General features: G+C 47.4%; 1 protein-coding gene across 1 annotated transcript in view; it reads right to left on the bottom strand.

Moving 5' to 3' along the window:
• Dync1h1 (dynein cytoplasmic 1 heavy chain 1) overlaps positions 1-6,917 on the bottom strand; it is a 65,603-nt gene extending 58,686 nt beyond the window's left edge. Inside the window, 1 exon segment of the mRNA XM_051151562.1 lies at positions 6,619-6,917. Within this exon segment, the coding sequence (XP_051007519.1) occupies positions 6,619-6,871 (253 nt within the window). The 5' untranslated portion in view covers positions 6,872-6,917.
• Between the last annotated feature and the right edge of the window lie 5,712 nt (positions 6,918-12,629).

Here is a 12,629-nt window from a genome sequence, read left to right as displayed (position 1 = left end):
ACAAGTAGGAATTATTTGGGGAGCAGGGGAGAGCACTGGGGAACAAAAAAGGTAAAATGACACCTATGTAGACAAAAACTATATGAAAATAATTTCTTTGTAAGCTAACTTTAAAAACAAAATTCAGACTTAAAAAAGCATGATATGTAATATATCTATCCAAGAGACATTATTTTCCAAACAATTGTTTTTTATATCATTTTAGGAAGGGGAGGAAGAAGTGGGTGGCAGAACATTCTAGTATGCCTAGGACAACCTCTTGTTTTTAAAATAACTACTGTCATTATGTGGGAGTTGGTATCCACTGCAAGCATATGACAGTGCACATCAAGGCATGCCCTGGACTATAGCTGTCAAGGCACTGGCTTATGAAGTACTGTCTCGCTGGGTATGGTGGTGAGCGCCTTTAGTTCCAGCAGTTGAGAAGTTTGAGGCCAGTCTGGCCTACAGAGTGAGTTCCAGGATAGACTGGGTTGTTAACACAGGGAAACCCTGTCTCAAAAAACAAAACAAAAAACAACAGCAAAACCCCCACATATATATAGATATCTCCTGTCTCTGTTGGTTTTTCTAAACTTTCCACAACCATATAAAATGCATCATCAAATAACACTCAAGTAACACAGACAATAAAAGGGGATTCTATAATCACTAAAAGAAACCCTTGGCACAACTGAAAACTTTGAAGCATTTCTTCCCCAGTGGTCATCATTCATACAAATGCAATCACAGAAAAGACGCAGTCAGACGCGGGGCTCAACCTGCTGCCTGCACTTCCTAAGCAAGCAGGAAGGGCCCACTCCAGGGTGAGTCAGGGATTTCTAGCAAATGCTGCAGTTCAACACTAGGAGCACTGCAGTGCAGCAGAGAGCGGCTCAGGCTGGCTCGGAAGGCACGCCCAATGACATAATCCTCAGGCAGGAAGAACTGGAAGGCAATCCTGCAACTTTGGTGAAATTCCAGCACCCATGAGAGTAACTTGAAGAGGTCATTAGCAGTAGGTACGAAACACATTTGGATCAGTCCTGTCATACATACTCCGGGTAAATACAGAAGTCAAAGTCTGCATATGCCCAAACCCCACATACAGAATGTTATGATGTTTGAGAAAGTATTACCAAATACTCTTTTTGTAAAAGGCCAAGCTTGATGGCATACACCTGTGACCTCAGCACTGGGGAGGAAGAGGCAGGAGGATCACCACACGGTCCAGTCAGCCTGGTCTACAAAGTAAGCTCCATGTTAGCCAGAGTTATGGACTGTCTCCAAAACTGTGTGTGTTCTCCCTTTTTCTCTATAAATTATTACATCTTCTAAATAGTAAAACAAAAACAAACAAACCCAAAAACTTGACAATCTACTTCTACAAAAATTTTTGAAGTTGAGGAAAAATACTCGATTATTTAATTGTTAATAATTGGGAAGGCGGCAAACGCCTTCTACCTAGAAGCTTATCTACAGACAGCCTACATGCTATGTCAGGTGGCACATTTCAATAAATCTTGAATCAGTTTCTTGGTGCCTGTGAGTTGCTGGTTACTACACAGTAAACACAGGTGAGGAATCAAATCGCAGAGCTCAGGAAGTGCTGGACCGGCCTGCTGAGCTCCTGAGCAGCATGCTGTGCTGTGCCACACTGGTGGACACTGGCCAACTGTCAGGGGCATCTGAATGTGCATGCTTCTGCAGACAGACCGATACATCTCAAACTACCAGTGCAAATTAGGAGCACCCTGTGTCTTAGTGGAATTCAACTGCTCTAAGAACTGCACTGCCCTCACCTGAGGACGTCTCACCAAGTACGGTGACTGGGCAGTAGGAAAGGGAGAAAGCTTGGCCCCTCCCTCCCAGCTTTCTGCCAAGCACAGCATAGACGAAGGCATTCACCTCACACCCCACACCAAATGACTTGTTACAAATGCCCGGGCTTTTCTTTCATCTTTTTTCCCCGTTAAAATCTGAAACAGACCAATACTGTATCATGATGGCCACCATCACCACATGGACCCTCTTTTCCCATGCGACACCTTTCCTTTATCCCTTCCTCATCTCCGGCACTGAGAACCATGACTTCGCTGGCACGCCACTGTCCATGTTGGCACTGGGCTAAGAACTCTGGGAAAGTCAGGATTTCTCAATGTGAAGGTTTGCATAGAAGCATCCTGTCAGGTGCATTAAGGAAGCATTACACACACTTACTACTCATAACTGACACAAAACTGGAGTTCATTTAAAGGAAAGTCACTGAGACCCAAGAAACTTGGTAATCAGTACTTCTTTTCTGGAGACAAGGTCTCAGATAGTCTAGGCTGCCTTGGAATCAACACTGACCTCCTGTCCCACCTCCCAAGGGCTGGGATTGTGGACATGCACTGCCACACTGGGGATCAAACCAAGAGCCACATAAGTACCCTACCAACTGAGATACATCCCAGGCCCAAGGACTTAGTACTTTCTCAGTTAATATTAATTTAGAAAAAATAACTGATACTCCCCTCAAGAACCAGGGAGCTATTTGAAAGAGGAGGTGGAAAAATTGTGAGCCATAGGTAGTGGAGATTTCAAAGAAAAGGTGCCTTCCAGAAACAACAGGGCTGATGTGCGTATGAACTCACAGAGACTGTGACAGCATGCTCAAGACCTACACAGGTTCCAGCCAGCCAGGGCCGCGGCACTGTGAAAGGGTGTGGACACAGGCTCCAGCCCTAATCAACAAGCTATCTGCAATGGATACCAGATGGCAAAGGGAAAAGTCTCACTGGGTAATCAACCACACTTCAGGGCAGGCCTATGTCCAGGAGTAGTTGGCCAACACAAAACAAACTCCAATTACTAAATTTCGTAATTTCTCATGAATATTAAATCCTTAGAAAAACTTTAGAAAGCCCACAAAAACAATCTTCCTAATCTCCACACAGCTATGTTTTATGAAACTGGGATCCATAGAAGGCTCTATATGGACTGTCTTTTACACTGCAGGCTGCAGCCATCTCTGCACTAATGAAGAGTTGAATTGAGACCTGAATTACCTGCCCTAAAAACACTGTGCTGCCAGTTAAGACACGGACACTAAGAGCAGCCACCATCTCTAGTGAAGAATAAGTTCCAACCCTAAAAATGGAGCTAAGTGAAAACAATGTGTGGTGCCCTCTTACACACACACACACACACACACACACACACACACACACACACCACCATCACCAGATTATCTATCTCTGCTGGGCACTCAATGCTGGAGGACACCAGTCACAGCGGCATAGTGGTTATGTTCCTATACCACCAACCTGCCAGGAACAAACCACAAGAAAAACCTGCACTGGTAGTGAGAAGTGCTACAAAAACATCTTTACAGTGTAAACCATCCAGTTAAGAATCAAATACCCTTTTATCTAGAAGAAAATAATTTCTCTTGGACTAGGAATTGCAAAAAGGAGATTTCTCAGTGAAAGGCTGTAACTCACCTGCTGATGCTTCACTCAAGGTAAGCTGTGAAAGTCACCATCTTTATTCCATACTTTGAGGAATCCTGTACTTTAATACAAAGCTTATAGATGGTTGGGGTAGCTTTAAAAAAGAACATATTTGGGGCTGGAGAGATGGCTCAGTGGTTAAGAGCACTGCCTGCTCTTCCGAAGGACCCGGGTTCAATTCCCAGCACCCACATGGCAACTCACAACTGTCTGTAACTCCAAGATCTGACACCCTCACACCAATGTACATAGATTAAAGTTAAATAAAATATATATATATAAAAAAAAAAAGAACATATTTGGTGGGGGAAAAAAGCCTCTAGCCGGGCATAGTGGTGCACGCCTTTAATCCCAGCACTCTGGGAGGCAGAGGCAGGCAGATCAATGTGAGTTTGAGGCCAGCCTGGTCTACAAAGTGAGTCTAGGAGAGCTAGGGATACACAGAGAATCCCTGTCTTAAAAAAAAAAAAAAAGCCCCTCTCTATATTTTTTACAATATGTTTAGAAATTTCTTAAGTAGAGTAGTGAGAAGAGGCCAGAGTCACAGCTTAGCTGGTGAAGTGCTTGCTTGGCATGCAGGAAATCCTGCACTCTCCCCAGCACCACAGTAAAAACTACAGCACTTGGGAGGCTGAGGCAGGAAAATCACAAGTTCAAGGGCATCCCTGGCTACACCGGAGTTTGAGAGCACCTTAGGATACATGAGAATTTGTCTTTTAAAGAGAGAGAAAAAAGAGGGGTAGCTAGAATTTAAAAACAAACAAACAAAAACAAAAAACAATTTCTGGGCTGCAAAGATGACTCAGAGGTTAAGAATACTAGCTGCTCTTCCTGAAGACCCTAGTTCAATTCCTAGCACCCATGTACATCCTCACATAGATATACATGCAAACAAAATACCAATGCACATTTAAAAAAATCAAAAGAAATCATTTAAAAAGTTTAATAAAAACAAATGTCCTAGTTCAGGAAATCAGCTATATTATTAATCACAGTTGGTGCTATCTCCTCACCTTTCACTGCCATCAACTCTTGCTTACACATACCTTACTAAGTGTGCGGAAGCCAATGTGAAAGCCTGAGAACCACCCAAAGCAAGCCCTCCTATCTAGGGCCCAGGGTCTGCACCAGGCGAGGCGCAGTTCCACGTTAGACATGTGCTTACAGCCCCAGGAGACAGGCAGGCAAGCTCTGGGAGTTGAGGTCAGCTCGGCCCACACAGTTCCAAGCCAACTCAGCTACACTGTAAGACTTCTCAGAACAAGCAAATAACAACAAAAGGGGTGTGCTTAGCATGTGCAAAGCCCTGGGCTGAACTCTCAGCACAGATAACACAGATGCTAATGAGGAAGAGACCTTAAGGCATAAAACTGGACTTTTAAATCTTTCCCTATATTTCTGTAAGTGAACAAGAAATTAATGACATGTTAAATTGCTAGGAATGCACACAAGGTTTTTATAAACACAAAAGAGAAGCATTTTTGTTTCCGACAGTCAAAAATTCCTTAGTCAACTTTCAAAAGTGCAAGTCATTATGGAACCTAGCTAGGATGCTGGATCATCCCTTTGCTGAAAGAAATGTGTACTGCGTAGACACTGCTCCATTCCACCCTTGGAAGAAGACTGCTATGCATGGGGGAAAAATGCAGTCCTAATGACCACTCCAAAGCACAGAGCAAAACTTGGGAATTTTCTTCAGAGAGAGAAAAATCATGTCATAGGTTTTGCGTATTTAAACCACTAATTTCAACACATAAACTGTGCAACAAAGACTATAAAAGAATTAGGATCAAACTACTCAAAACCTTTAAAAATAGGTTAATATTTATTTTAATAAAATGATGTTATTTGCACGCGCACACACACACACACACACACCCATAACCAAAAAATATGGGTGAAAGGGCTCACAGGGACTCTACTGAGGCAGGAGGATTTCAGATAATTTTTATTTCAGATATTCTATAGTTACAAGGGTTTTCTGGACAAAAGTAGTTTCCCCCCCCCTTTTACACTGGTAATCTCCGTTCAGGGATAGATACAAACTGCCAACGTTAAGGAAACAACCTTAAACTACACTGACACTTAAGACAGCACCAACATCATTCTGCTTTAAACACTCCCTGTGGACCAAAGAAAAATATTTTCTATCTTTTAACTTCTGTCCCAAATGAAGGACACAAAGAACATTTTGTAAATAATAGCCTTTAAGAGATACAAACAATCTGAAAGATACAAAGTATCCAGAGCGGCAGCCACGCTGGTTTTCTAACAGAACCACACAGCCTTTGGATAACTAAGGAACTTGCTAGCAAACATTCTCAGCCCGGTATCAATCCCTAAGGGCTAACTTTAAATTTTACTTAGCACCTCTGGATTCCTAAGGGGATGCCACACCCATTTACCAGCGTGTCACGCTTGCTTCCCAGATGCTACAAGGTGGTTTTAAAGACTCAAGGAGGAAGAAACCCTGCAAGCCCCAGACCACAGGGTGAACCAGGGATGGCAGTGGAGTATGCCAGCTTTTGCCTCCTTCCCCAACCAGCAGTTTTTAAATCTTTGAAATGCGACTTAAATGTTACAGGGCTGTCATTAGGGTCATCTAAGCAACAATTTCAAGCCATGATCAGCAAAACACGCAATGGACCGGAAACTGGTATGTGGAGTCTAGTCTAAGGTCGGGTTCTAGCTGGTGACCTTGGACAAGCCCCGGGACTCGGTTTCCTGGTTTGGAAAATGGGGAGATACACCCACTCAGCAACGATGCTGTGAGGCCAAAGGAGGCCTACGCCTAGGCAGCCACAGAGAGCAAAGATGCTGAGTGCTCAGGGCCTGTCCACTCCGGCTCCCACCAACCCCCCCACACCCGCCACCTGGTACCCAAGCCCACCCAGGGGCCAGCACTCAGGCTGCCCTAGACACATCCTTCCCAGACCGGGCTGAGCTTGGAATCGAAACCGAAAAGCTCATGTGGCTTTGGAGGCAGGGATGCGGCCCTATGCCCGGCCCGCCCCGGGAGACGCCGTCTCCACCCAACTCGGCCATCTTGAGAAGCCGCGGAGACAAAGCGCGCCCACTATGCGGGAGCTGGCGGTCCGGGTACCCCCTTGCAGCCCCACGCGACCGGGGAGGGGGCGCCGCGCACCTTTGAGGGTGGAGCGCTCCACCAGGACCGTGTGGACCTGGGGGTCTGACAGGAACTTGCGCATCTGCTCCAGGACGCTCTTCTCCTCCAGCGCCGCCTCCAGCGCAGCCGGCGCGTCGCCGCCGTCCTCCAGCAGCAGCGGCACCAGCTTGCGCAGGTGCTTCTGTAGCACCGACACGTCCGCCACATTCTGCACCGCCGAAACCTCCAGGCCGGCCGAGCCGTCCTCGCCGCCGCCGCCCGGCTCCGACATGGCGGATCCGCGAAAGGGAGGGAAAGAGAAAGAGAGAGAGAGAGAGACAGAGACAGAGAGAGAGAGAGACAGAGAGATCGAGAAGGGCGGTCTCGGGCAGAAGGGAGCAGCGAGCGAGAGGAACCAGCGACCGAAGACGCTATGTCCGCTAGCCGGCGGCCGACTGCGGACAGCGGAGCCGGCTCCGCCCTAAAGGCCGCCGCTTCCGCCGGCCCCGCCCCGCCCGCTGGCTGCAGCCACCGGCGCCCGCTCGCGGTCTGCGTCCGACGTTACGCATGCGCCTGGAGGAGGGGCTAGGTGCGGCGCCGCATGGCCTTTTGGGACTTGTAGTCGAAAAGCAGGGCGGGGCCTGCGTCTCTCCGCCGTGTGGCAGAGAAGATCACAGAGTCCCTCTGTATGAGGGATGCATTGACCAGAGTTGACCTTTAGTGAGCGCTCATCTTCTGCCCCGCATTGTTCTAAACACTTAATCTTCATTCTCCCATTGAATGAATGAATGAATGAATGAATGAATGAATGAATGACTCTGGGGTGACAACATCAACCTCAGCCCACTCATTATTATATACACATGGAAAGATGGAGACTTTTTTCAGTGGGAGAGGAGATGAGGGGCATGCCCACAGTAACCTTGCTAAGCTAACAAGGGAGAGAGTGAAAGAAGAGATGTTGTTGTTATTTTGAGGTAGGGTTTCTTTGTGTAGCCTTGGCTATCTTGAACTCGCTTTGTAGACTAGGCTAGCCTTGAACTCACAGAGATCTGCCTGCCTCTGCTGGGATTACAGGCATTTGTCACCATGCCTGGCTTTGGGGAGACATTGTTTGTTTGTTTTGTTGTTGTTTGGTTGTTTGTTCAAGACACGGTTTCTCTGTGTAGCCTTGGCTATCCTGGACTTGCTTTGTAGACCAGGCTAGCCTCGAACTCATAGAGATCCACCTGCCTCTGCCTCTCTGAGTGCACCACCATGTGCACTACCACGCCTGGCCTGGGGAGACATTCTTAACTGAGAAACTGGCTGTTGTTTTTAAAATTGCATGTATTACCGGTAGGCCCGCCTAGCGATCAATTAAGACACAGACACTTGTATTTTAAAATAGCCTTAGTTAACCTGGGGCAGGGCAGATATCAATCCTCTAAACCACTTTCCATAGTGGGGCCTCAGGCATGGGATCCCTGTCTCAGTCCCATGCCATCTGCTTCTAATAACTTCTATCAAACTGCCTCCATGCATAATCCCAAATACTTATTCATGTTCTTCATCTCGGCTGGATTCTCCATCCACGCCACCAGCCATGTCCTCCATCTAACCCATGTTGGCCTTCCTCTCTTCCCTTCAGGTCTCTCTCCTCCTTTCTCCCCTTGGCAGTCCTTTTTTTTTTTTTTTTTTTTTTTCCCAGAATTTTTCTCTTTTTTAGCCCCACCTGTCTCCTTTGCCCTGTCCAGGTGGGATGGCTTTTTATTAAGCAAAAGGTTGGGTCAGACAGCAAGCGGTAATTAGCATCAACTGGCCTCTAAGGACAGGAAGGTTATGTATTGGTGGAAAGGAGCAGCTGCTGTGCAGCTTAGGCTGAAAGAAGCCCAGATGGTAGATTGCATCGAGCTGTGATGGGACTTTGCTTCTGAAGACAGCGTCATTTATAAAGCAAGGGTGATGTGACTGTAAGGGGAGGACCCATGGGAGTGAATTTACTGACAACAACCGGCCCCACCCCCAAGCCCTGAATCTGCACAACTGTTCTGTGAACTCAAGAATCTGGGTCAGCAGGAGGCAGGGACTGGGATACCCCTCAACTAAGTTTCCCCAGTTCTGACCCACCTTCCCTCCTCCCATACACAGAGGACGAAAAGGCCGGAATCTGGCTGTGTACTTCCTGAGGAATAGTCGTTGGCCTTCAAAAGTTCAGATTCATGACTCGCTTCTTCAATTGGGTAGAGGGAACTAAGCCAAAATCATCTTTAAGACTATGACAATGCAGAGTGAGAAAGCTGAGTCCTGATTGGTGGACAATGGTGGTATGATTTGATTCTCCCACATCATCTTTGGAAAACAGAGAACCCTACAATATGCTTATTCCTTGTGCAGTAACTCAGTGCCAGGTCCAAGAGGCTGCAGATGGAGCCCAGGAACTATTCAGATGATTCTTCTAGAAGCTTGTGTGTCTGAGAGAGAAAAGATAAATATCCCCATCCTCCCTCTATCAGTTTGCTCCGGCATGATAAGTCCAAGAAGTTCTACATAATCTTTCAGAGGTGAGAGGGCAGGGCCAAAGCCACTGTGGTGAGTTGGTACCGCAGAGACACTCATGCACCAGCAGTGACCAATACTGAACGTCCACTTAACACTAGGAACTGGGTTTCCTTCTGCACAGATAGGAACAAGGACAAAGAAGGTCTGACATTCAGAAACCTGCAGGGACTTGGTGGGGGCGGGGCTGATTGCATGCTGGCTGCACCGTGAGTCAGCATCTGCCAGGGGACACACTCAAGGCAACCTGGCTCCAAGTCAAGGAACAGATTGCAGGCTCAACGTTGGATTCTTCTTCTTCTTCTTCTTCTTCTTCTTCTTCTTCTTCTTCTTCTTCTTCTTCTTCTTCTTCTTAATATTATTATTTTAAAGAAGACAGAAATTATCGGTCTGCAAGGATTCACAAATGGATCAAACCTGCTTGCTTTTTTTTTTTTTTTAAGTTTTTTTGTTTCTAAATGTGTTTGCTTTTAATACACTAAGACTAGCCAAGCCTGAGTAAGCAGTGTGCTACTCACAGGCTGCTTAGATATCTGTGTGTATCACCCGGAGGCTGGCCAGACTGAGACAGGGCTGGTGGGGGAAGTAGAGCTTGTTTGTAGGTGCCCTCTGCCTCATGCCATGGGATCCCACCCTGGGCTGGCCACAGTCGCCAGTCCATGAAACGATCTGCTTTCCGTGACTGAGCGGTGCTGCAGCGAGCATGTCTCAGCTGACTTGGAATGGTGGTGGCTGCTGAAGTACATATAATTTTGTCATAACCTGGTGTTACACTGTGCAGAGGTCTTGTCCGTTCTCAGCATCCCTCTGAAATAGCGCACGGAGTGCTGCTCATCCCGACTTGGTGTCAGACTCATTCTCCTCCTTCTGCTGCCTCCCCCAACCCGTGGACAGCACACATCTCTCAGTGGATGGCTGTCAAACCCACATCTCCACGCTGTGCTTCCACGTGTGTCCTCTCTGGATTCCATATTGAACTTAAAAAAAAAAAAAAGATCTATTTATTTATTATTTGTACAGTATTCTGCCCATGTGTGCACCTGCACACCAGAAGAGGGCACCAGATCTCATTATAGATGGTTGTGAGCCACCATGTGGTTGCTGGGAATTGAACTCAGGACCTTTAGAAGAACAGACAGTGCTTTTAACCTCTGAGCCATCTCTCCAGACCTTGAACTTTGTTTTAAAAGGGAAGGTCTTGTCATGGAGCCTGGTTGGCCTGGTACTCATTACGCAGTGCATGCCGACTTCAAACGAGCAATCATCCTGTCTTGGCCTGTAATTCCAGCACTGGCACTGTGGAGTGCTCTATCGTACCCGGTTCACCTAGGGCCATTCGTTCATGGTCACCCTCCACTTCTGACAGTACTATCAGCAGTGAATGTGGTGGAGCAATGGAGGTGGTGGGGTCCATGAAGGTTTCACAAAAGTACATAAAGGTTTGAACCTTCCCTGCCACACTTTCAGACACTACACCGTTTGGGCAGCTAGGTGCTGCTGGAGGACCCAGCTGGCATTTCATCTCGTTGCAGAATGCTTTTTGATGAAGCTTGCTCCAGGATCCACTGCCTACCCTCCCTTTCTGTCTTGGTTCGGTGTTAAATGGACCTCGGGGTGAGGATCGAACCGAATCCAGGCTTTAGAAGTTTCAAGTTCGGCAGGTTGGAGTTGGAGACCTAGCAGGAACAGAACGGTCCGTTTGCGCCCTCTGGTGGTCAGGAATTTTCTCTCCCTTTTAGGGGCTTTTCCATTCCCACCTTCCCATCCATCTAGCGAGTGGGGGTTAGCCTGTGATTCAGCCCATATCCCACCACCTCCGGGGAAGATTTACCGAAGAGCGTCTGCTTGGGCAGACAATTCACCCAGGCCCTCGGCGCCTGGTACTGCCTAGCTCCTCCCCTCTCCCCTCTAGTGGAACTAACCACACCGCTTACCAAAACCGATGTCCCCAACCAAGATCACTGCTGCCTGGGTGCCCAACCCCATATCGCCTCATGCGTTCCTGATTCTACCTCCTTTATCAAGCCTACTTCTTAAAAAGAGTCAGATCTGGGCCCAGGGATTCTGCTTGATCTAAGGCACCAACCAAGGACAATAAGTGCAGTCATCATCAAACCCCTACCCAGATCTAGCCAAGGGACAGAGCATTGTCCACAGTTAAGTGGAGACTGGGAACTGACTTTCACACGATCTCTGGTGCCCCATATTTGGCCATGTCCCCTTGTTGGGGAGGCCCAATGGCACTCGGAGGAAGGATAGCAGACTATCAAGAAGAGACTTGATACCCTAGCATCATATTCAGGGGGAGGAGGTCCCCCTCAGTCACAGTCATAGGGAAAGGGAATGGGGTGAAAGCAGGAGGGAAGAAGGGAGGAATGGGAGGATGCAGGGGAAGGGATAGCAAATGAGATGTAATATGAATTATTTTATTTTTCAATAAAAATGTGTTTAAAAAAAAAAAGAGTCAGGGCTGGAGGGCTCAGTGGTTAAGAGCACTATCTGTTCTTCCAAAGAATCTGGGTTGGATTCCCAGCACCGACATGGCAGCTAACTATCCATAACTCCAGTTCCAAGAGATTTGACACCCTCACATCAATGCACATAAAATAGAAATTAAATAAATATAATATAATCGCAGCACTAGAGACGTGCAGACAGGACATCACAAATCCCAGAACAGCCCGGGCTACCTGGTAATTCCCTGTCTCAGAAATAATCAGGTCAAAACAAAGCCAGGCACATCTCTGTAAGCACAGTGTCTCTGCTGCTCTTTCCAGCAAATTCCTTGGAAATATGTCCAAAGAGCCCTGCCCTGTATACTTACAACTTTCCTACCCAGACTTTTATGTTCTCAGCAAGTGTTGGGGTCAGGGTCACCAATCCTCCACACCAGGACAAAGCCAGTTTCTGGACCTTCTTTCTTGACACACTCAGAGCCTTGGCAGGGCAGTCCTTACAGGCAGGCTCTCGGGAGCCTTTCCCTCCCACCTCTTAAGGAGGGCGTGGCCCAAGGTTTGGAGTCCAGCTTTCTTTGGTCTTGAACCAGCATCTCCTCAGCCTGACTTGCAGTGCAGCTGTACCCTCTGCTCCCAACATCAAAGGGGTATTAAGATGTGCCATGGGTGTTGTGCAAGTGTTCTAGAAAATTCCAACTTGATTGGGAGTGTCGTCTTCTTCTTCCGGCTCCTCCTCCTCCTCTTCCTCTGCTGCTACTTCTTTGCGCTTTGACTTGAACCCAGGGTCTTGTGCATTCTTAGCTCTAGCCTGCGCTGTACCCCCTACCCCCACCCCACCCTCATGCCACAACTGTCTGTAAGCTTGCCCTGTTGATGACTGCAGTGTCGAAGTCTCTGGTGGTAACTGTGGCTTTGTCTCTGCTCACAATCCCATCTGTTTACTTTGATCTCTGAAATGATTCTCCTGTCCGCGGTCATCGGCCACTTCTCCTGCTTCTTACTAGCCCCTTCATCGGTTGCTCCGTTTCTTTCCCCTGCCTTATAAGAGGGGAGCTC

This window comes from Acomys russatus, chromosome 1, assembly GCF_903995435.1.
Source record: "Acomys russatus chromosome 1, mAcoRus1.1, whole genome shotgun sequence".
Lineage (NCBI taxonomy): Eukaryota > Metazoa > Chordata > Mammalia > Rodentia > Muridae > Acomys > Acomys russatus.
The sequence above is the reverse complement of the archived record's forward strand: the minus strand, read 5'-3'. Positions and strand labels throughout refer to the sequence as shown.